The 25,739-nt window shown below is 32.2% G+C and overlaps 2 protein-coding genes across 2 annotated transcripts in view; one reads left to right on the forward strand and one right to left on the reverse strand.

The window, feature by feature from the left end:
* Positions 1–7,878, forward strand: part of LOC136968705 (WD repeat-containing protein 48) — a 55,140-nt gene extending 47,262 nt beyond the window's left edge. Inside the window, exons 16-19 of the mRNA XM_067262714.1 lie at positions 1,279–1,393; positions 1,466–1,542; positions 7,136–7,343; positions 7,417–7,878. Coding sequence (XP_067118815.1) covers positions 1,279–1,393; positions 1,466–1,542; positions 7,136–7,343; positions 7,417–7,509 — 493 coding nt within the window. The 3' untranslated portion in view covers positions 7,510–7,878. The remainder of the gene's footprint in view (positions 1–1,278; positions 1,394–1,465; positions 1,543–7,135; positions 7,344–7,416) is intronic.
* Positions 7,848–20,148, reverse strand: LOC136968710 (DNA endonuclease RBBP8-like). Its single transcript, XM_067262723.1, has 10 exons — positions 20,116–20,148; positions 17,425–17,573; positions 17,172–17,226; positions 15,529–15,635; positions 15,415–15,454; positions 14,699–15,345; positions 8,408–8,468; positions 8,238–8,343; positions 8,028–8,175; positions 7,848–7,961 (listed from the first exon to the last, which is right to left on the reverse strand). Exons 2-10 carry the CDS (start codon positions 17,525–17,527, stop codon positions 7,870–7,872), a joined length of 1,359 nt encoding a protein of 452 aa, XP_067118824.1. The 5' UTR covers positions 17,528–17,573; positions 20,116–20,148; the 3' UTR covers positions 7,848–7,869.
* Between the last annotated feature and the right edge of the window lie 5,591 nt (positions 20,149–25,739).

Here is a 25,739-nt window from a genome sequence, read left to right on the forward strand (position 1 = left end):
ACCCGAAATAATTACTATACATAATGCAAAAAATATCTCTTTATTAGTAAAAGCCCAAATATGTACAATCAAGAAATTATGTTGGAGAATAACTTGCAAATAAAGATAATTTATCAAAAAACAAAAACATATATACAAAACTTTCCCAATAATTGGGGACTTACAAATTAAGCTACAACTATCTCCACAAAACCGACAAGCAAAAAAAATATATATATAGAAAAAAAAAACAATGAATCTTACTAATTTGTCTAACCGTCACCAAAACTCTGTCACTGGAACTGGAAAGCCTTTCGTTTATTTCACTCGATCCTTAGCTCCACCTTGCTTGATTCTTTAATTCGTCTCATTCTTATGGTGTGGTTGGGGTGATGTTACAAGCATATGCTCACTCCACTCAACCCTATTTACATACTTACTCATTAATACTTCTGTCATTCTAGTAATCAGTCTTTTTAATTCATGTCATCTCCCTTACAAGCAGTTATATAATTTTTTTATTGCATTTCCGATGACAATTTGGGGTAAGAGATCATTTTTTTTAACTTCCTGTGGAAGTCTCCCCCAAGATGTCATTTCTGGATTTGATGACGTCATAAGTTGCTGCCAGCAGTCGTCATAGTAAGGTGAGTTAATTTTGAACTTTGCCTGGTGAGGTGCAGTAGTAATGAACTATAGCTTTAATGAAATAAAACACCCCAAAATAAATAGAATAAGGAACTAAAAATAATCCCCAAAAAAAATGGAATGGGTCAGAATCGACTCCTTACAAAGCTATAATATATAACCCTCTGGCAGTGGTTTTTGGAACTTTTGCTGAAGAAAAAATTCCCATCATCTCATTAAGACATTCCCAAAATTTCATGACTGATGAATAGTTTTTGCTGTAGCCAGCTGGGAAATGTCAAGTTTAATTTGAAACACCATGTATTTAAACTTAGATATAACTTTTCACAGTTACTCATAGCACCAACTCCTATGCCCTCGGCCTTATAATCACTATGGCATTCAGCCAGCTGTTGCCGAGTTCCATAATGGGTAGCCCAACAGCCCGATGCGTTGCGGCAATTGTTTGGCTTGTATTAATAACTTCAGGTTTGAGGGGTTTATATAAATGATAAGAAAACTTTTACATAACATAATTACATGTACTGTACATAATTGTATTTGAGTTAATATTTATAAACTAAAAATATTGTTATTATGTATATTATGTAAAAATATTGTTAAAAATATAGTTAAATGTATATTATTTATGATATAAATTATATTTCTTAGAGAGGTTGGAGGCCGAACATTATTACGGTTACTTGTGGGTGATGCCGGGAGAGAAACAGAAGAATTGTTGTTACACGAAACTGTACCAAGTTGGGTTACCGATGTCGTAGTAGCGGTAAGTGTTTATTATCATAAGACAATGAAAGATGAAATTTAAAGAAAATTGATGAATGCATTTTTTATATAGAAAAATATGCCAAGATTTAACAAGATTCCTTTCTATTTATTGCCACATTCATCTTCAGGAGTAAAACCTCTTCGCAAGTAAGTTGTTTTTCATAATCAAAGGAAAGAACATCAGTTAAAGTAAGCATAAATCATTACTATGAATGAACATTATTTTTAACTAAAGAAAAAGTAAACAGCTTCTGAATTTAAACATTAAAACGAATATAAAAAGACCTGTTTTTCACACATTTTTAATATATGTTCTGTATTTTAAAAGTTCTGTAGCTTTTATATCATTATCATCTGTTTATGTTAAGAAAGAAATTTAACTGTTGTCAGTTTCTAGTAAATACAGAGCAAAGAAAAATTACATCAAGAAATTGACTGCACTGGAAGATTAAGAATCATTTTTGGTCTTACTGTTAATACCTCCAAATGGTTAAAGTATCAATCTGCTACTATATGGAACCCATGAATTTTTCAGGTGGTCTGTACTGAATATGTTGGGTTCCATTCTTCATTGTGCAGCTGCCCCATTGTGGGCATGTAAAAGGCTCTCTGCACCCATAGAGCAGATCAGAAGTTAAAATACACTTACAAAAACATCACTTAACTTATTGTATGTAATCAGTATTTCAGTTATAGTTGTTATCTTTAGATAAATAGGCATTTTAGTCTTAACCAGTGCTTTAAACATTAATCCTTTTAATTATTATGTGCCTGTAGTAGGTAATTTAAATTGCTGAAATTTCTGCAATTGTACACTAGCTATTGTTAAAGATGGTATTGCAAAAAGCATCAGGCAAACAATACTAAATTAAAATAATAAGTCTTTGTTATACATTATTAATTGTTTTACATGTCCTTTTAGTTTCTCATCTCCTCAATCAATAAATTATTAATTATAGTTTTGAGTTGGTATCAACATTAGCAATTTTATTGCACCAAGCCACTGCTGGCCATTAAAGTTGCTACATCGTGAAGGTGGCATGCAATAAATGCGAAATTTGCACAAAAGGTACAATATGCTGGGTGCTCTGTATCTCAAGATTACCTGTCGATTTAATCACGTCTTCCTCCATTATACCATATGTGTACAATAAACATGATTCTGCTATTTGCTTTCCTTCCTGGCATAACTGTCATAATGGACACCACTTTCCACCCCTTGTCAAAAATTTTATGAAAATTGATAACTTTATCTATTAACTTCTGTTGTGGCATCAAACCATCTAATCATGATCACTCATTGCTGATTGGCTTGTCTGATCTACATGATAAAACAGTATCTCTGTCCTTAGTTTGAGTATCAAAATTGTACAGTTGTGCATGACTTAGATACACTTTTGCCAAGTGTTCAAATTGTGCAATGAAATCACTTGTGTGAATATCCAGCTTTATTTACTTATCCCACTCAATGTTATCAGTTTACTTAAAATAAAATTAAATTTGTGTGAATTTTAGGGAGAACTTAGTTTTTAAAATGCATTTTTAAAGTTGAACTTCAAGACAGTTGTAACAAAATTTCATATATAAAAACACTTAATATTTAGTGATAAGTGCAAACGAATAGCAGTGTATGGCAGTGCTTCTCAAACTAGTTGATATGACAGGCTGGAAAGATTTTTTCCTATTTGCTACAGTTTAGTACAGTATTTTTGCCACATTACTGTATTATAGTTATTGTATTAGTTTGCATCCTGATATTTGAATACCAGGGTGCTCACTAATAGTAACTTTGTACAGTGGAACCTCGCATAATGAGCAAAACAAATTGTTAAAAAATTACTCGCTTAACGAGCGATGTTTCGCATAACAAGTGACCAGGAAAGGGGAAGTCCTGGATTGTGCGCATGCCCCATCAGTCTGTGTTTAGCACTTGTTCCGCTAGCATCTTAGTGTTGCTAGTGATCACACATTTTTCCAAACTTGTGTTCACACTTATTACTTATAAACATCAACAACCATAGCCCGTTATATAATAAACACACCAAACGATATGCCAAATTCTTGGGCTATGCAAAAGCTATAATTAAATATTAGAAATTAATTAATTTGACTAGAGGTAGGCAGTTATGCTGCCATCTTGTATTAAATTTAATGACCAATTCCAAATTAAATTTTAGAAATGTCTAAATTAAAAATTATTTATTTATAATTATTACATTAAATATGAGATGGAAGCGTAACTGCCTACTTCTAGTCAAATTAATTAATTTCTAATGTTTAATTATAGCCTTTACATAGCCCAAGAATTTGGCATATCGTTTGTGTGTTTATCAGACATATTATTTGTGACTTTTTTCTTTTCTGCAAATCAAATTTGCATTCCAGGTTGGTTCATTTCGCACTAAAAGAAAAGACAATGATGATTCATGCTCCTTAACAATGTATATTGTATAATTTTCTTTGAATAAACATTATACATAAAATATTTGAGTATTTTTTTCGGCATGGAACGTATTATCATATTTTACATTAATTTATATGGGAAAAACTGTTTCACTTAACGAATGTTTCGTATTACAAGTACGATTCTGGAACGAATTACGCTCGTCAAGCGAGGTTCCACTGTATTTAGATGCATATATTTCAGCCATATAGCTGGCTGGATGGTCAAGTGCCTAAGATAGCAGCCTACTGCTCAGTTTCATATGGGCAGAAAAACTCCAGGAATATTTTGGAGGTCGTTCCATACTTTATCGTTGGCCACTTCATTGTGGGCCTGGTCAAATTCATAATGGGCTTGCTAAAAAGGCCTCTTAGTGCTCACAGAGCAGAGTTAAAAATAAATACTGTAGTCTTATGACAAAGTTATTATTTTCTTTTTCTTTTTTGGAATCATGATATCATTTCATGGCATGTTTCTTTTCCTGGAAATGTTATGCAGACTGAAAGCCAATGGTTTATGGGCTGATACTATTCCACAGACCACCGCTTTGAATAGCACTGGTCCATAGCAATGTGTGTTTTGACAATGATAACCATAATTTTCAGTTTAATCTATTAGTTTCTATTTAATTATTGAAAAGGGGGGGATCTCACACAAATCTTATGGGAAATAGGTCTTGGTGAATTTGGCTTACTCTTTGTGATTATAGTCAAAAGTTCCTACAGGCACAAAATTAAAAAATGGAGTTTTTGAGTTACTGAGAATCCATGATGCAAAAACAGCATAATTTGCACACATGCTGTGATGCCCTAAACCTTTTTTGTTTTAAAACCTAAGACATATTTTTAAGCATTATTAATGATTGACACATTATCTGAATTTTCTTTGGACAAACCATTATGCAATACAAGCGAGATTTGATTCTCATGCTGTTTGGGTTCTTACTGCATTAGTAGATAGTATACTCCTCAATGTGGCTCATAGGCACCCTCCTCTCTAGAGAACCAGTAACAGTTGAAAAGAACTCTGTTGGGACATGCCAGTTTACATTTTGAAACAAAAATTTAGGGTCTCACATGTGCATGAATCATGCTGTTTTTTGTATCTTGGCTCTAACTCAAAAACTGCCCATTTTTACTTTGTGCCTACAGAAACTTTTGATTAGAACTGCAAAGATTTGGCCCCCAAAACCCGTTTCCTATAAGGTTTCTATAGGGTGCAATGCACAGTTTTGTTTCAAATAGACAACACATCTGTTTGTCTTATATTTAGATATAATCGGTAATCGTCAAGAATAAACAATATGGTATTACATGTACAAAGGTGTGACAATTTAATTCCCAGAATGCACCTTTAAAAAAATACACATGCAGAACTGTATACTGGTGGCTACTGTCATCCTCAAAGTACTCTCCTTGTGCATCTATACATGGACTTAAATGGCATTCCCATTTCTGGAAGCAGGTCTGGAACTCGGCTGCTCAACAGTATTCCAGAAAATGTCTCACATTCTATCAGATATCAGTTATATTGGAAAATCTTTATCCTTTCAGCACATCTTTTAATTTTGGAAAGAGCCAGAAATTACAGGGAGCTAAGTTGGATGACTAATTGAATAATTGCTTTTTTGGCCAGAAAATATCTCACAGTAAGTGCATTGCTGTGATGGATGATCCACAGTTCAGGTCTTTTTCTCCAAACAGAATCTTGTAATCTCTGCAATACTTCTGTATAGCATTGTTGGTTGACGGTTTGTCCCTGTTCAATAAATTCTTGGATTATTCCCTTGTGATTGAAGAAACGAACACGTCAGCATGGTCTTAAACTAAGTACAACATGCATGCCTTTTTAGGATTTTATAGCATCTTCACCATATGCCACTTGCAACAGTTATAACGTTTCAATAGTGCATTTGCCAATTTTCACACACGATTTAATAATAATTTGGCATAAAAATAGGTGACCAAAATTTGGAGCAAAGTACCCAGAGATAACTATTACCTTCCCAATAGATCGGGGTCACCAAACTACGGCCTGAGACCAGCTCATCTGGCCCGCTGCCTCACTGTGCCACAAATGAGCTAAAGTATAATTATTTATATGGAAATATCATAGATTGTAGATACTATGTAGAAAAATTAAAATAAGTTTAACTAAAATTGGTTCAATCTAATTCTTGCATCCGACAGTAATATAACTTTTTGGAAAATCAGTGAAATAAAAAATTCGGCGACTTTACGCGACTAGATATCAGAGCACTTTTCGTGTACCTACAATGAAGTTTATAACAAAAGCAATTACCAGCTTGCTGCAGCGATTGTGTTTGTGTATTGGTAAATAAATATGTTGGTTGTCTTTACTTTTGTGTGTTCAGTGTACTGTATTGAACAAAATGGTTATGCAGCTGCGCTCGTCATTCTCTGTTATCTGGCCCATTTGATGACCCTTGCAATAGATAATTAACAACTAGCTCTATCAGCTGAAATTTACACATGTATTAGTTCAAACACGTTCGAACACAAATGCACATCGTTTTGATATAATTATGTCACAGGTGACGCTACATAGTCATTCCGGGAATTAAATTGTCACACATTGTATCAATAATGGACATTTTTGGTTATCCCATACAAAATTATGTTTGCATCATTAATTTGAATCCTTTTTAAGTATTGCAGAAGAGCATGGAAATAAATGGCTACAAATGCCATGAAGTAGGTAATATTTATTGTTTTTTTCTGCTATTATTACTTAACAAAATTGAGTTAAGTGGCCATATTTATGGAAGAAAAATAACAATTATCAGAGTTTCTATTTATTATGCTTTAAATAAATATATATTTTATTTTTTTCCTTATAGTTAATATTAACATTCATAAATAAAATAAAAATTTACAATATCACTACAACTTTTTTTTAAATATATAATTAAAATGAAAATAAAATACATATTTTGCAATATATTAAAAAAAAAATAAAATCTATCTTAGTTTTAAGTGAAGCTTATTCTAAATCTGTTAAATTTTGACAGATTTAGAATAAGCTTTAATTAGTTTTAACTTAAAACTAATGACAAAACACGCTCCTTTTATTAACAAAGATTAGCAAAGATTAAAAATTTGTATTCATGCAAATTTTTTACAAGAACGTAAAGAAATGATCCATTCACAGTGACAAAATGTGTACTAATTTTCCTTTGTAGATTTTTACCAACTTTTTTTATCGCAAAATGTCATTTCTTTACAATTCCAAGAATTTAACATATGATAAATAAAATATAAAATTATTTTCTCAAAGGGAAAGGCTGTCTGCCAGCGACATGCTGCAAGTCAGAAAGGTAATAGAACATGTTTATGAGAAAATCATGGGAGCGGGATCAGATACCGGTTCTCAGACGGCTAGTCAGTCGGGCGGTTCTGGAAACCAAGAGAAACAAGAACCGGAAAGAGACGACGAGAGAACGTCGATAGCAGAAGAGAAAGTGGAACTTCTATGTCAAGATCAGGTCTTTTTTTATTATTTAAAATCTTTAGATAGTCTTCTTTTGTAAAATATTAAAATTATATTTTATCTGACAGATATTAGATCCCAATATGGATTTGCGGACGGTTCGACACTTCATATGGAAAAGTGGTGGAGATCTAGTGTTAAATTATAGGCCGATTAAGTAAACTGCATAAACAGTTATTGAATGACCAACATTCTCATTTGATAAGTGTGCCAATTAGCCACCTACTCACTGTACATTTGCATTGTATATATTATAACATGTTATAGTTACAGAAACTTGTTTATATACAGTCTTATTTATTAGACAAAAATAAATGTTACTAAGAAAATGAGAAGTACATGTTACAAAGTTGCGAGTTTTCCACTAATTCTTTACGATGCTAGTAGTAACAATACTTAAAATCAAGTATCATTGATCGATAGAAAGAATTTTGTTAAAAACCAGTATGTATAGTTATCATAATCATAACCTTCATTGCTCAAGTCTTTCATGTACATTTTGTAAATAAATAATTTACATTTCAGAATGCTTTCTGGTCTCTTTCTTGTTTAAATTGGAGGGGATTTCGTCTGCGAATCTTTAACTCTCGCTTTTGCGTTTCGTTGATGTAGCCTGAAATTTCAAAATACTTTAGTAGAGTTTTTTCACACAAATTCAGCAGCAACAATAAACATTTACCTCTTTCCCTGCAAACTGCAGTATTGGGAAAATCAAGTTCCCAATAGTGTTCTGGTGTTAGGGGTGGATTATATAGTGCTCTATGTCTAGAACACTTCTTCAGTCTCTTGGCTTTCTCGCTGTCTGTCAATTCAAGCTGATCGTAATACTGTGACGTAGAAAGGAAAAATTAAGTATCGGAACAGAAATATTTAACATCATCTATCGTACCTGTTTGCATTGATTACAGTCATGTCCAGCCAACTTTCTTCGCTCGTCTTTCTTTCTAACACATTCTTCTTTATATTTATACTTCACTTCTTCTTTTGCAGGTAGTCTATAAAAGCAAATTTTAGCTAAAAGTTCATTTACATAAGGTATCCTACATTAATCTATCTTACTTGTCAAAACTGCATCCTCCAAAACTGTTTAACATAACATGAACTTTATCCTTGGGTTCATCTGAAAAGTGTTGATATCGTCATTCATTGATTTTAAAATATCTTCATTTTAAATGAAACAATTGACTTAAATTTATAAAAGCAGTGTTTTGACAAATACTGTATTTTCTTTAAGCATTTTAGTTGGTAACTGGTTCATTTTTTTATATTTCTGGCAGTATACAAAATGAAATCGGCAATTTTATTAGATGACACGAAGAACAAATTGTACATTCACCTAAACACTGGCCACAAACACTATGTATATGCTCCTCTCTACTCTCTGCAAATCTTAATTTTCCTCCTCCTCCTCCTGTAGGGTAAGGGTTGGCAATATCATGATATTTTGAATTGAAATTACATCAATCCTGAAGGCATTTTGACAGATAATTTTGTTAAAAGGTTCCCAATAGCTTCCTTTTGTCAACATATACTTACAACATTTCTAATATAAACGCTTTGTTTGTGATTAGATCAAGAACTTTGTACAGACAGTACTGAGTGATATGCATGTGGTAATATCGTGACTAAGTACAATTTCTACTTGTGCTTATAACTTTATTTGTAGTGTATTTGTACATTATTTAAACATGGATACAATAAAAATATAAACAAGTTATACAATTATAAAAATACAAGTATTGGACACATTACCTATTTAATTCAGACATTACCAATTGTGATCACAATTGAAAATCACTCATTTTTTTTTTTATCTGAGAACATCATAAAGAACATTCAGATCTTATACAAATGAACAGATGGCATTTTCCAATTTTCACACAAGATTCATTGTACTGCTGAAGGGCTTTGATCTTTAAAAAAACAAAAGAAGAAATCCTGAACATTCCCATCATTTTTAGTGAATGCACTGCATGTTACCAGCATCTTGGGAATCCTTAATTCTAACCCATAGCTGTCTCTAAAGCCCTACAACCAATATGATCCTGCCCTTTATTTATCATAATTGAATGGACAGATTAGTTTGTATGGCAAAATATTTGTTTGATCTAAGTTACTGTTAGCCCAATCCTAACTACTGCATATCAATTAGAAATTGTACAAACTCTACTTTGACTTCCTTGGGTAAAACAAATGTGTTGATATCATCATTCATCATCATCAGCCACTTTTCCTTTTCACCTTGCACGTGTGCATCTGCCTTTAGGCATGTACAGAATGAGCAAAATTCATGTTAAACAGAGTAGGAAACAAACTGCTAAGCTTAATAAAGCTTAGCAGTTTGTTTCCTACAATAAAAACTAAATTGAGAATTTTACACTCAAATATTATGTATTTTTATTAATGTCCTCAATTTGTAAGTTAGATGTTCTTACTTCAGGTTTTGCCATAAACTGATTTTAATTTAAACTCGTACATACTTAGCATAATCTAAGTTTTGTTTCCTATCAAAACTCTGTTTAACATGAACTTTGCTCATTCTGTACATGCCTAAAGGCAGATGCACACGTGCAATGTGAAAAGGAAAAGTGGCTGATGATGATGATTGATGATATCAACACATTTGTTTTACCCAAGGAAGTCAAAGTAGAGTTTGTAAAATTTCTAATTGATATGCAGTAGTTAGGATTAGGCTAACAGTAACTTAGATCAAACAAATATTTTGCCATACAAACTAATCTGTCCATTCAATTATGATAAACAAAGGGCAGGATCATATTGGTGGTAGTGCTTTAGAGACAGCTATGGGTTAGAATTAAGGATTCCCAAGATGCTGGTAACATGCAGTGCATTCACTAAAAATGATGGGAATGTTCAGGATTTCTTCTTTTTCTTTTTAAAGATCAAAGCCCTTCAGCAGTACAATGAATCTTGTGTGAAAATTGGAAAATGCCATCTGTTCATTTGTATGAGATCTGAATGTTCTTTATGATGTTCTCAGATAACAATTGAAAAATCACTCATTTTTTTTATCACAATTGAATTTTACCTTACAAATTTGGTACCATAAAATGGAGTTACTTTGATCCAATTAATGAAAAACATTTCATCTGCAGACACAACTTTCAGATGTGCAAGTAGAGAAATTGTTTTTGTGTCTATTGATAAATGAATCTGAAGGAACATTTTTCAGTGTTTGGTTCAAGCCAGCTGTGGTCAAGGTGAGATAATCGAGTCAACAATTGCACCTCCAAAAATCTTGGCAAAGCCACATTGGTAGAAGACATATCAAGGTAGCGTATGTTTCCTAGTATGACTAATGCCACTGTGAAGCTGTGAGAATTTTTGAGTTCACTTTTATTTCAATGAAGTTGTTTAAAACAATTTCTGAAAACAGGATGTTAAGCCATATTGTGGGGATACTTTGTCCCATCCCTAACATGAACCAAATTACCCCTGAAGTTAGTATTGTATCATTTTGCAAGTTATTCTGTTTTTTGGCAAATGCATATTTTGTTAAAGACATTTTGCTACATCTTTATGTGCAGATGTCAAGGTCTATAAACAGATAACTAGGAGCTTCAAAAATGCAGACTACACTGAGGAAAAGCTGTAGGAGCCTTAGAAGCTGTAAGAAATGGGAAGACCTACCAACATAAGGCTGAAAATCATTTTGAGATTCCAATAGGTACCCTGAAGAATAAACTAGCCAGTTGTATTGCTAATAAACCAGGCCATCCACAGATATTCACAGAAGATAGAAGAGAAAGCCTTTGTTGATTACACATATTCATTAGCTAAACATGGATTTCCATTGATTGAAATGTATTTACATCTAATCATCAAAGGCTATCTGGATCAGCAGGGAAGATGGATCTAGAATTTTGTAAATAATGTATCAGGCAACGCTTTCGTCAAATGACACCGCAGTATAACAGTAGCAACAGTATAACATCAAATGGCACAGAGCAGCAATCACCAAAGGTGTCCTAGTGAAATACTTCACAAATTTGGCCACACTTCTTGAGAATGCCTAATATGAGAGCATGGAATTATGATGAAACAAACCCTAATTGACAATCCTGGCCAAAAGAAAATTATAATAAAATCGAGCACAAATTATCTGGTGTGTTTAAACTCGTCAAAATCAGCCATATCCATTATGTTTGCTGCCAATGCTAGTGACAAACTTCTAGAACTGTTGTGATATCAAAATGTCTTTAGGACATGTGATGTAAAGGGCCAGAAAAATGTCATTACTCCAACACTACCGGTGATGGTTTGAGAGAGCATCATTTCAAGAATGGTTTAAGAAGGTAATTCTTCCCCAAGTTTTAAAAGATCCAAGCAAACATATCTATATTGGAGATAACCTGTCATCACATATTAATATGATTGTCTTCAAAATCTGCAGAGAACATAATATTCATATGGTGTGCCTCTCCTAACTCCACCCACATCACGCAACCACTCAGCATTCCTTTTTTTTTTTTTTTTTTTTTTGCCGATGAAATGACTGGGAGAAGGATACTTCAGCTTGCGTAAAAGAACAGGAATTGCCAAAGTCAGAATTTCAAAAATCGCTTAAGAAGTTTGCTGGCACCAACTAACTACAAGAGAGAACAAATCAGGATTTTGTAAGTAGTTCCTGTCAATATTGAGCACTTACTGTCTTGTCTTCCTGGAAATGAAAAGATAGATGGAGAAGTTGTTAGTGTTTTGCTCTTTCAACATTTGCAAATATACAGCAATAAGCAAGAGCTTCAAACTGCCAATTTCTCCTGGGAAAAGGATCTGAGTGCAGCCCAAAAGAGTCAGCAAATCCTATGAAGAAATGCCTGCAAGTTGTTGCTGAAGATATAGATGAGACTAGCAAAGTACAAAAGTCACTTTGTAATTCAACTGATACTGATGATATGTTGCTGGGATTGAATAATAATGATCTTGGTGATCCTGATGCTGGTTCCAGCAGTGCCGCGACAGTGGGAAGCAAAGACCGACGACATTTTCAACTGCCAGTTAAGCAGCCTGGAGAATATGTGGCCTTCATTTACGAAGTGGAAGGTTTGACACTTTCAAGACAGATCATAGAAGTGAAAAAATGAAGCCACAATTCAATCAATGATGTGTTCTTTGAAATCGTGGAAATGGCCAGCAAGACACGATGAATAGTTTGACTTGTGGATTGATGTGTTGGAGTGCACAGGTCAGGAATGGCCAACCCATGGCACGCGAAGACTTATTGAAAAATTTAAAAATTTGAAAAAATAATAACGTCGTCTTCAGGAACTTTATCAAAATCCATAAAAACCCTACTTAAAAATGCTACTGAATACAACAGCGCCGGAAAGCGGCACTGCTTGACACCAATACAACTATACGGCAAGACAGCGTGGTCATGGGATAAGCCCAATGGTTTGAGTTGCCTTGCTTTGGCACCGTTGTGTCTTGCTATGGTTGTCCATTCTCGAGTGAGAGCAAGTGCAACACTCTGGCTCAGTTGATTACTTGATTTTAAACTGCAAAGAAAGACATTAAGCTTTTTTAAAACTGTTTTTAGATTTTGGCGTCGAGTGTCGTCGTTTTAAAAATTTTATTTTCACTATGTCCATGAGAAAACCTTCGACATCGACAAGAAAATATGAAGAGGATATTGTAATTCGTGATTTTAAAACTGTCTGGGAATAACAATTTTTGTTTACGCATCAAAATATTTCCAAGCCTGTTTGTTTGATGTGGAATTTGTGTAGCAGTGCTGAAAAAATGTAACCTGGACCGACATTTCAAACAAGTGCATAGTGATTTCAACAGCAAGTATCCTGTCAAATTGTACTTGCAAACGGAATTTATCAATAAAAAAAGAAATCTTTAGCCGGCCAACAATCCTTGTTCCAGAAGTGAAATGATGAAATGGAAACTATGGTGAAGGCTTCTTATGAACTTTCTCTGTTGTTAGTCTGCAAGAAAAAACCCTATTCTGAAGGAGAAGAGATAATTAAAAATAGTCTTTTAATATTTGCCCAAAATTTCAGCAATATAAACGTCAAAAATATGGTTGATAAAATAGCTTTGTCTAGAAATACTGTCATTCGTCATGGGCCAGGATGGTGGCACACAAATTGTCTCTGGACTACAATTTGCCAAAAACTTTTCATTAACTTTTGTATGAAAGCTGTGACATCACAGACAATGCGCAGTTAAGCATATTTGTGCATTACACAAATGATAATTTTGATATTGTGGATGAACTTCTTGATTTGCGCCAACTAGTTTTCAATTACATTTTTAAAGAACTTCAATTAGTTTTAAGTTAACAAAGTAGTGGACAAAATTAGATAGTGTTTGCACAGATGGAGCACCTTGCAACAACAGTTAAAAATGGTCAAAGTAACCCCATTTTACAGTAATTAGTAATTCTTACTTTGAGCAAAATATGCAAAATTATATTACTTAAGCAGTCAGTCTCCAGAATTGTAATACAGATCTGACATAGGGAAAGCTTACCTAATTGTTTGTTTGTTTGTTAAGTTATGGCAACACAACACTTGGGCGAACTGCCTAGGATGCCTTCCGGGAGGTCTTTGTAAGGGAAACTGGTCCCTATTTAGACGTCACAGACATGGAGAAAACCCGGAAAAGTCCACGTGGCCAGCCCATCCGAGCGAGGCACAAACCCATGACCAAACTCCCAGTGTTTGGGGTACAAAGATCGCTTGGCCACTGGTGGGCCCTCTTACCTAATTACCTTCACAGTAGAATCCTTCAGTGAACAGCAAACACACACCTCATAAATCCTGCCATTGTTGGAAACACTGTTGGAAGGCTTTTTTTGAAATATTTGGGAGTACAGCCATTACATTCAATTTGACATCCTCCTTGGTTATGAAACAAGTCCTCATTGCAAGAGTTCTTGTCATCGCCCAACCACCATACTCTGTCTTACTCTGAGTGACTTGGCTGTTCCCCATGATGGAAAAGGGTTTCATGGGGATGCTTTTCACAACCATAAAGGATATCAAATCAAATGCAACAGCTGAACTACCAAATATTTCAAAAAAAGCCTTCCAATGGTGCTTCTTTCAGGATCAATGGGACAAATGTGTTTGTGCACTAAAGGGTCTTCCTTTGAAGGTGATTAGGACATGATAAACATTTCCATATGTCCTAACATTACAGTGCTCTACCACAATTTGAAAACATTTTGACTGCCTATAACACAGAACACATTCAGGAGAGAGGAAAAAATCAGAATTTGATCAATAGTTTTGCCGAAATACTTAGCAAATGTTTGATTTTTACATTCAGATAATTAAACGTAGTAATTTAACATAAAATTATAAAAATACTTACCTGTTTCAGATACTGTAATTTCTTCAATTATCGTAATATCATCATCTGCTTCTATAAAACACTGATCATTTTCTTTCTTGCTCGATACTAATGGTAAATAAGTTTCATCTACATCAGAAAAACTATCGTTTTCTTTGTTTACAGTTTTAATGGCATCTTCATCAGTTTTGAAGCCTGTTGTGCGTTTGTGGTCCAAGTTTCCCGTTTCGTTTGATATGTCGACAACCTCTTCAAAATGTGTATGTTCATTCTCCGACAAAGAATGCACATCCGAAGTAGAACTGCTGCTCAAATGGTTAATTACTAATGGTTTCGGATGAGATATGAGAGAAGGTGATGCAATGGTAAGACTCTCTGGAAGCAATTGTTGAAGTTTCGAAGTATCGACATCTAATGTTTCTGTTATGACAGCATTGGAAACATTAAGTAATTCATTTATGAAGTCTGTATCTGTTGTTCCCTGAACAAAAAGAGTATCGCTCGGTTTTACCGACTCCTCGCATCTCAAAAAGTTACATTGATTACATTCGAGTAACTTGATAGGTGCAGTGTTTAATGCTTTATCATTTTTTAACTTTTTAGGTGTATTAAATGATTTTTCTATGTCATTATTTCTTTTCAGAGGATATTCAGATTCTGATCTAGTACTAAAAATATAAAAAATTTTGAATGCTTTTAAGAAATGGTTGCATTAAATGCATCAAAACTATACTTACATAGATACGGAGGTGTCTTGTAATGATAATAACTGAATCTCTGAAATAAAAATTATTTAAAATATCAGTATTTAATTTAAGTTATGATTTAATGATTGTCCCACAGAAACATACCTAACAGCTGTATCCTCCTTTTTTGTTCTGCTAAAGCATTGGAATAATTCTTTCTACACTTCTTTAAAGAAGATTGTAGATTCTTGCATTGTGCACATTCATTGTTTCTGTTAATAAGAAGGAAAAAAAGATTTCTCTATATGACTGATAGATTCATGAAATTTTAGTAATGAATTATCCTATTATTTCTCTATAGTAAATGTTAATAAATTAACATTAAGAAAAGAATTTTGAGTACATTATGTGAGAATTTCCATTCACATATGCAATTTAACTTGTATATTACTTAAATTTACATACACGAGTGTAGAAGTATGAAAGAAAAATGCCATTGATTTCACTGAAGAAGAATCCTAATCTATGCTATGATCATACTTTTTAGAATTGCCCTTATGTCACTATAACAAATGAATTTTCATAATTCCTGTGTATAGCCTACAGGTCTTTCTGTTTTTTAAGTCAGCATGAAAGCAGGTACAGGTCATGTATTCTAGCAAATTTTGTGGATTTTACACAGAAAATTAAGATCTTTCTAATAAACTATATGCTGCTGAAGGCTAACAGCATAAAGCAATCCACACAGTTGCGGCAAAGAAGTAAAAGCTGAAACTGGCCTTATTTGTGCAGTACAACGATATTTGTGATGCTTCACCAAAATGCAATAGTTGTAGCTAAAATTATTTCATGAGGCAATCAAATGTACACCTTATACATCTTATAACAATTATATTTTAATACATTTTATCAGTTTTAATGGAGATTGTTGGTTTAGAGAAAAATTGCTATGATTTGTACGGTTTCTCTCGAACATAAAAGATACTTATTGGATCTAATTTTCAGATATGGCTGGCCAGACTGCCATGGTTAAGGAGTCAGCCTACCATTCTGGAAGACTCTGAATCAAATCCAGGCAATCGAAACACCACAGAAATTTTTTGGGGTGGTCTGTCCCGGATAAGTCAAGCCCAATTATGGGCTTAGCCAAACCTAGAATGGGCTTAAAAAAAATCCCTTCTTAGTACCCACAGGGTGGAAAGAATACAAAGAAATTTTCAGTTACATATTAGGTTAATTAATGATATTAACATAAAAAAAGTTAGCACTAACAATTCTATACATGACTTGTTTACTAAAACAATTTCGTGCGGTTAAAAAATGTGTTGAAAGTTACACTCTACTACAGAAATTTATTACCCTCATTTAAATATTTTCATGTATTTAGTCAAGGTGTCAGAATTTGTATTAGTAAATGCCAAGCATTTACATTTTGGTGTCAGTTTAGTTTTATAGGTCAAAGTCAATAGTAAGAACAGCAATGTCGATTGAAATAAATACTGATATTTATTTGTGAAGAATTTTAAATAAAACATACGAGAAGATATTTTTCGTAAAAATTAAATTTATTTAATGTCATACTTCTAGTATTAATGCTTCTCCCGAGATAGCAGAGTCTGTAAAGGAGAATCGATACTGTTAATTTAACGTCTATTTTTGAGGACGCGCGGTTTATAATTTTTGTATTTTTGAAAGTAATTTTATGCTAATGCATGTTTTAAATTTATTTTTTTCAAGTTTTGGTAATATTCCACCAAAATATCACCAAATTAGCAACATCAAGAACTCTAAATTATTATTAAACTTACTTGTTCTTCTCTTCAAGTAATTCTCCCTTTAGCTTTTGAATTTCAGCTTCAAGGGCTAGAGAGAAAAAATAAAAATTAAATATTTTATTAAAGTGTTATAATCAGATGACTAATGCATTTATTACAGGATTGCATTTAATAATTTATAAGATATTTTCGTTCCTAAAATTAAATTTTGACTCATGACAAATAAAAGATAAGTTATCTAATCTTCATTACTCAAGGATAGTAATGCAATTATAAATAATCTCACCTTTAACTTTTGTTTTGTGCGCCAAGTATACTTGTTTAAGCAAAAAGTCGACCGAGGGAGACCTCACGACGTCCTCGTTACACATATCCTTTGCCTCGGACATTACGGAATACCGTCGAGTTTCGAGAAGAAACGTTCTTCTATTTAAACTTCATAATACATAAAATTAAAGCTTAAGATTTCATAACAACATTATTAATAAATAAAACATCCGTACAGATTTGAATGTAATTTTAAATTAAATTTTATTTCATTTCTACAACGAACATCTTTTAAAATATCTGATTAATTTTTACGATTTTTTGTCGTGGCATTTCGCATGGCCTACTTAATACTGTTAACTCGTCCTTGCCGCTCCCTTTGTAAGAAAAAAAAAACAAGTCTTCTAATTTACAAATAAGTTCAATAACATGATGAATAAGTGGCTAGTTTTGTAAGAAACCATTCTAATCACAATTTATGACAATGCAATCAAATCAGAGTCGGCCTATTTTTTATGTTTACAATCAAGAAATGCCATTAAATCATTCGGATTATGTAATATCATTTTTAAATTCTAATTTCTTATTAATTTTTAAATAAATTTTACTTTATTAAGATCCATCTTTTTAGCTTTCTAATCTATCTAACACATTAAATATCAGATTAAATACCCTTATACTTAGGATAATTCTTAGAATAGTAATCATCCTATACAGAAAATTATATAATTTATTATTTTATAAAATGTAAATGTCTCATAGCTTTGTCCTTGTTATTTATCACAGTATTCTTCTGCATTTATCTCTGGCTATTTAGCATAATGTTACTAATATTTTTAAAATCTCTCGTAGATTAACATTCAAATCACGAGACATTAAGTCGTTTTGCACAAATAATATATCTACGAAACCTGTTAATGTGATAATCTCTAAAATTCTAAGGCTGTTTTTATTGTCTTTTTCAACAAAATTGTCTCCTCAGTACAAACATACGGGGTAGTTACTTTTAGATAATTGGTACATACATATATATGTGGGTTTCGGGGCCGTTAGATTTTCTCGGGATGATTTTAGAACATCCCACCCCTGCCACCAGTTGTGGGGTTTGGGGCCGTTATAATTTACATTATGCACATTTTGGGTAGAGTCCTGCCACCAGGTGTGTTTTACCGGACACACCACCGACTGAGATGAAGTAAACGACTAAGGCACGAGAGTAAGAGTTACTCTGAAGTCCAGGAATAAGCCTCTCAGGAGGAAGAATACAGAGTCAGATATAATCAATTAAAGGGAATTTATTAGCAAAAAAAAAACTGAAAGTTCAGAACAAAGTTATCAAATCCAATTTTTGGAAATTTGCCTATCTTTATCTATACAACGAAGGGGTACCTAACGGGGGTTTTTGAACTACGCGACTCACAACATACCAGGTAGACAAGATGTCTTCTCTCGTCTGTTTAGACAGTCGGTCAGTCTCTTGATCCTGTTTCACTCTCGCTCTTTCTTGCTCGTACTGCTCTGGTACTGTCTGGACTGGACTGCACTCTCTGGCTGCTTAGGTCCTGTGTCTATCTGACCGCCTCCAGTCTATTCTCTCTTGTCTGTTGTCTCGAGTCTGCTCGCACTCACTGCCTGTCTTGAGTCTTTTTCTCTCTGAGTATGAGAATGATAAATATTTTTGTTGGGCCGGAGCTCTCCTTTTAAATACGTCCAGCATGAAAAGGTTCATCATCGGGCGATGATTTATCGGCAGTGTCATCACCGTAGCTGAGATGATTGTTTTTTGTTGTTTGTTTATATGGTAATGACATCTAGCTTTTGTAGAGTCATCATTGAGTTGATGTGACTCATCTTGTTTTTGGAGCAGCTCTCATCATTACTCATTGATTGCTTTGTCCTCTTTCCCTTGGCATGTTGTGAGATTTGGATAATAAACCATTTTATTCTAATTCGTTTATTTAAATCATTTTAAGTTGGTATTAAAATTTGGAAAAGGGAGAGTCCCTAAATTGGTAAAATAGGCGAATTTCCTCTTACAACTTCAGTTGTTGTTTAAGATACAATTAAAGTTCACGCGAATACATAATTAGCAAAAAAAAAAAAGTAAAAATAAGTGATTAAGCAAAAATTATTATATTACAAATGTTGTAAACAGTAGTTCACAAATGCTAACATCGAGGTATTTTTGGAGGGGGGGAAATGGTGGTCCTCGCATATACCTAAACAATTAACTAAAAGTAACTTACACCGTAAAACTTATTTGAACATTGTGATGAAAGACAAATTTCCATTTTATAATTTCAACGTTAGTCTATTCCGATTTTTTCAATCATTTACGTCATGAATCGCTACAGATCTTGAGAAATTTTGTAAAATTTATCAAAAGAATCATGCCCTCAACCAAAGGCGTGGGTAGTAAATCTACTTATTAAGTTATAGCACGTCACAGTATGTCATGTAATGAATGAATGCGTGCTTCATATTTTGAACGTGATCGCTGTATATTTTTGTTTTTTTTTCTTTTAAGGCATTACACAATTGACATTATCAGTAAAACATGTGATCAGATAACCAATTTTATACATTTGTTCATACGATACCGCGCCCTGACACAATAACTTGAGCCTATATTTCATATTCTAAGAAATTTAGAGCGATAATCTATACAAAACATTGCATTGTAAGAGTATAAGAAATCAAATTCAAATACCTGAATATAACTTTTCCGCTTGTTTCAAATCGAATCAACCGCCATTCACGTGCTTACAACTACACGACACCATCTAGTGGACGTAAATGTCAAAAATATATTAATTTTTTTTTTAACTTCAATTATTCGTTATTTTGAAGAATTTCTTAATATATAAATTTAAATAATAATAAATATGTCGTACAATTTTGTATGTTCATACCATTTATGTCAAATTTATGCGTCAAAGTCGAACTCTTCAATTTATTATCGATGGTTTCGGTTGTAACCTATTTTATTGTAATTTTAAACATTAAAAAGTATGTCCCTGGCTTAAAATATTTTAAAATTCCAATATTCGATATTTTAATTTAGTTCTGATACCATAAATCTGCATTTAGTTACTTTTTTTTTAATGCTTAATCGATACAGTCGTGTTAGCGATATTAATGATTAGTAAATTTTAAAATAAATTAACCAATAACAGCGAATCTTACAAAATTCTAGAACAGCTTAATTTTAGTACGTTTTGATTGAATATTATTATTAATTTTAGTTTATTAATGCTCAAAATTCTACATATTAAATATTTTGTTTATTTATTACATTAATACACTTTCCCCTTGAAAATGCCTAGATTTCATATTCAAAAACTCTTAAGATTCTTTTTATTGGTCAATTTAAAAATTTAATTAACCAATAAAAGTAGATTTTTCAAAATTTTAAAGTAGTTTGGTTTCTAGTATAGTTTTATTAAGACTTTATTATTAATTATAATTTATTAATGCTTTCTTTTACATCTTAACTATTAGTTTACAATTACAGGTGTTACAGTACTTAAACTATTCTAGATTTTGTATTCTAGAATACTTAGATATCATTTATTGGTTGATTTAAATAATTGCTAACCAATAGAAGCGCGTTATCGAAATATTAAAGTTCTAGTGATATTAAGTGTGTGGCATAGTAAAGTGGCTTTAATACAGCTAAATAAGCAAACCAATGACATAATCCGTTTCAAATGAAACGGGCTAGGTCATTGGCTTGCTTATTCAAGTGTATTAAAGACGCTTTACCAGGCAACGCGCTCATTGGTACATTTGTAATTAATTAGTAAATTTCAATATTCTCGAACAATGAAAGGCGTATTCGCTTTTCTTAAATAATGTACGCTTTTACGTCAAGTTGACGTCTTAGCACACTTTCTGTTAAGAAAACTAACAAGAATGACGTCAAATTGATGTCATAGTGTACGTTAATCGAATAAAACGAATGCGCTTTTAATTTCTAGTACATTTTAATTGAGTTTTACTATTAATTATAGTTTTTTTTACGCTTACTTTTTTCTATATTAATTCATTTATAGATTTCAAAAGTTCTACATTGTTTTTACATTCATGAATTCTTAAACATTCTTATTGACTAATTTAAATAATAATTAACTAACAGAAGCATATAATCGAAAAATTAAATTATAATTATGATAAAACTCAAAAAATTTACCATTAATTTTATATTCTAGATTATTTAATTATCTAGAATGGCTTTGAAACCTTTTCATTAATTGATTTTAATTTAAACGAACAATTATTTATTGTTCGTTTTATTGTTCGTTAACAATTATTTATTGTGACATCGTCACAATGCCGGGCTGCAATTTTTAATCATATTTTTATTTAATTTAATTTAAAATATATGCTCTCCGCCTCAAATTAGTAGTGGCCTGCAACTGTTCATCATACTTTTCCTTTAACAATAGTGTCGTGCCCGTCATCTATTTTTTTTTTTTTTAACTCTTTCCGCCCTGTGGGCACTAAGAGGGCCTCTTTTAGTAGGCCCATTATGGGTTCGGCCAGGCCCACAATGGGGCGACCGGGTGGTGAGGGACGGGGCCCGACATATCCGAACGGACCACCCCCCGAAAAATTCCTGGGGATTTCTCGACCCGTTCGGATTCGATCCCGGGTCCCCCAGAGCGGTAGTCTGCCACCTTTACCGCTCGGCCATCCGGCCGCTGCCCGTCATCTATCTAACACCTTTCGGGAGAAACTTTTTAATTTGAAATAACACGACCTCCAGTTTGCATTAAATGTTCATTTATAGATAATCGGGGCCTCCTGCCCCTAAACTTTCCGTATCTCTCTTGGTTTTTGTCTACCTAACACTGTTCTCGAGATTAAGGAAGGACAGACAAACAGTGGGTATTTATAGGTCTACAATTTTTTCAAATTGTAGCCCAATTAGCCTTTATATAAAATTATCATTTCTCTTACTCTGAGGATTTAATATACAGTCAAATTTCTGAACAACGAGCACTGACGGGAGTATAAAGAGATGCCGTTGTTCGTAGGTGGCCATTATTAGAGGTTTTCAACTGTATTAATTATTTTTTTAAATAAATTTTATGAAAATAATGATTATAATTGTAGAAACTTCTCTAATACGTAAATCGTTCGAGTGAAAATAATGACGATGTACTGTATATTATTGTGCAATATATTATAATCTAGAGTTTATGCATCGTCGATCTCAACTACAATAGTGTATAGGGCATAGAAATTATGAATTTTCTCGATTGTTTCGACCGTGATTTATAAAGAAAATAGACCAAACACGTAATATAATTGCTCGCATAGTAATTTATTAATCATTAAAAATACTACACAATTAGCTATAACTTTATAAATTTTTATGCTGATTAAAGCATTTTACACAATTCTACAATATTGTTTACTTTAATCTAACGCAATTAAGTTTAAGTATGCTCAGTTTTTTACCGAGCGTATGTAATTAATGATAAATAAATTATCTCGGATTTAGCTTACTGAGTTTTATAGCTTTTAGATATAATTAAAATACCATAAAACAAGCTAAATTGTAATTAGTGCATCTGTGGTAGCGTGTTATCTATTGCTATCTGTAGTATACTTTATCACTTACGTTCGATATACGTGGCACACAGGAAAAATCTATAATGAGAAATTGAATGCTGGGGATCTAGATGACGTCAACGAGGATATAAGATTAATTACATTAATCAAATACTGAATTCCCTCATCATGCCATATTATGATAATGAGATGGATCATCATAGCATAAACCAGAAACGTAACGATAAAAATGACTGTTCTAGAATGATTGTAATGTTAAATATTCCATTTTCGTCATTTTCTTGCTTAATTTAGTCTTATTTAATCGCATTTAAGTTAAATATTGCATGTGAATTGAGGAATGTAGCAAAAATTTTGACGAAATAGTTACTTTACATGCTTAGAGTGGTCTAAAACTATTGTAAAGGCTTATTTTTTGCTTTATTTAGGTAATTTTCCGCCAGTTTTATACGTTTTACACTTTAAGATTTATATTCGCAAGTTTATCTGGTCAACTGACTTTTGCATCACCCTACGTATATTAATATATCTAACTAGTATTACTAGTTATTATTGAGATTATATAGAAATTAGTAATATATATATATATTTTAAAATTTGTCCCATTTTATGTAACAAAAATAATTTAAAATAGCCTAAATAAGTTTCTGTGTACAGTGTATATTTTTTAAGCATAGTAAAGTCGTAAAGTGTTATTATCTAGGCTAGAAAAATATGGGTAGGATGATTTTTTTATGACTAGGTGTCAACTTTTAAGTCTATTTGTAGTATATTCTTTCAGGTGAAAGGACACTCCTGTTTCTAAAATACATTTAAACAGTAAAATAACGTACAAAGTGTCCATTTAACAGTTTGTGAGAAGCTATTTTTGAGAAAACTAATAAAAATTCGTATAGAATTTTTAAAAAAGACATAATAAACAAACAGGAACAAAATACAAATTTGCAATTTTTGTAAAAAAGAAATTACAAAGGAGCCGCCCTTTAACTACGTATACAGTTTAAGAGGGTAGCGAAAAGTATACTGGATTATTGTACTATACGATGGGGTGAAAGGGGGTCGAAGCATTGTCTACGTGGACTTATTTTAACTGAGAGTGGCATACTAATTTGTTCTTATAAGCCTACTTGCTAGTCTTGTGAAGAAACTATCAGTTAGAAAATATTTGCAAAACACTGTCTTCATGATAGGAGGGTCAGTGAAATATTGTACACGTAATTAAAGGGGAGGGGATTTGTAGAATATACATAATTGTACATGACCCCTCTTGGTCCCCACGAGACAGTAAAAATAAATTTTCCTGTACAGTATTGATTTCCCTTCCTTCCCCGTCGTGTACTGTACACGTAATTAATGGATGGTTCCAAAGTTTTTGTATAAATTTACTAATAAAACCGATAAAAAAAATGAATTTATTATTCTCCTTAACTATAGAGACACACAGACTTTTATATATAAATTGCATAAAAACTTCTAAAACACACCAAAATAAATAGCAACACCCACAAAGTTCATCTTCTATGCTACAACAAAAATTAACAACAATACATTTTTATTCATGCACCATATCTCATCCCATTGAACTTTGTAGAATTTCGTAGCCACATCCTCTGTAAATGAAACGAACACATGCCAGCAGACGTGATAACATTTAATAAACATATTTTCACAGCCCCTCACAAAAAATTCATTTCGTATCCTTTCAATATAAAATAACAGCACTTCTTAGTATTTTCCGTCACTTTCTTACCAACTATATCCTGATTTTTTTATGCAATTTCGATATAAATTTCATTTGGTATGTTGAAAAAGAAAAAAAAAGCATTTTTCTAACATAATTCCTTACAAAATGAGATAATTGTACTCATGAAACACACCCAAAGTTTGCTTATCCTATTCAAAAACTATGGGGTCAATGAGCCATAAGCTGCAGTTAATGCAATTTTGTATCGAATTACGCACATTTTATCGTTGTTAAAGCTTAAAAATTCAAAATAAATAAATATATTAACCTATATTATCTTAATGATATAAATTTAACTGTTTTAACTGCAAAAAATGCGGCAATCCAAAATGGCGTGCGAACAAAAAAAATGTTTAAAAAATACATTAAATTGTTTTAAAATTTCACTTAACCCTCCAAAAATATATTTTTTTAATTTATAAACTTTATTTCCTGGTTGTTAAATAACTTAATTGTATTGCACTCTATTGCAATTTAAAGTAATTATTTTTAAAAGACGTCAAATGACGTCATTACTCTTTTGAAAATCCGTCACACTAGACATGATTTTCATTCAATATTATACAAAGTTGTGTTAGTATGAATGAGAATTACATCATTAAAATTAATTTTTACTATTATTATTTAAATTTTTTAACTGCTACCGTAAATACTTTCTCTTAAAAAAAAATTAAATTTAAATTTTAAAAAAGATTCATCCAATAGAATCGTCGAATAAATTCAAAATGGCGCAGGTAATCGAAATACGTTAAATTATTTTATAATTTATAAATTTAAAATAAAATAAATTTTAATTATTATAAAGTATTTTTTTTTCATTTTTAAATTTATTATTATTAATTTTATAACTAAAAATACACGAAATATATCACGTAAAACAAAAATTTTTACGTGATGAACATTTTTTTATATCAGAGTTATTTATAAAATTATAATTTAAAAATAACGGTAATAATATCTTACAACTTTTTAGAAAATAAATACGAACTCGTGAAAAAAAACCGGTCGTC

This window comes from Centruroides vittatus, unplaced genomic scaffold, assembly GCF_030686945.1.
Source record: "Centruroides vittatus isolate TY-2023 unplaced genomic scaffold, ASM3068694v2 contig_1507, whole genome shotgun sequence".
NCBI lineage: Eukaryota > Metazoa > Arthropoda > Arachnida > Scorpiones > Buthidae > Centruroides > Centruroides vittatus.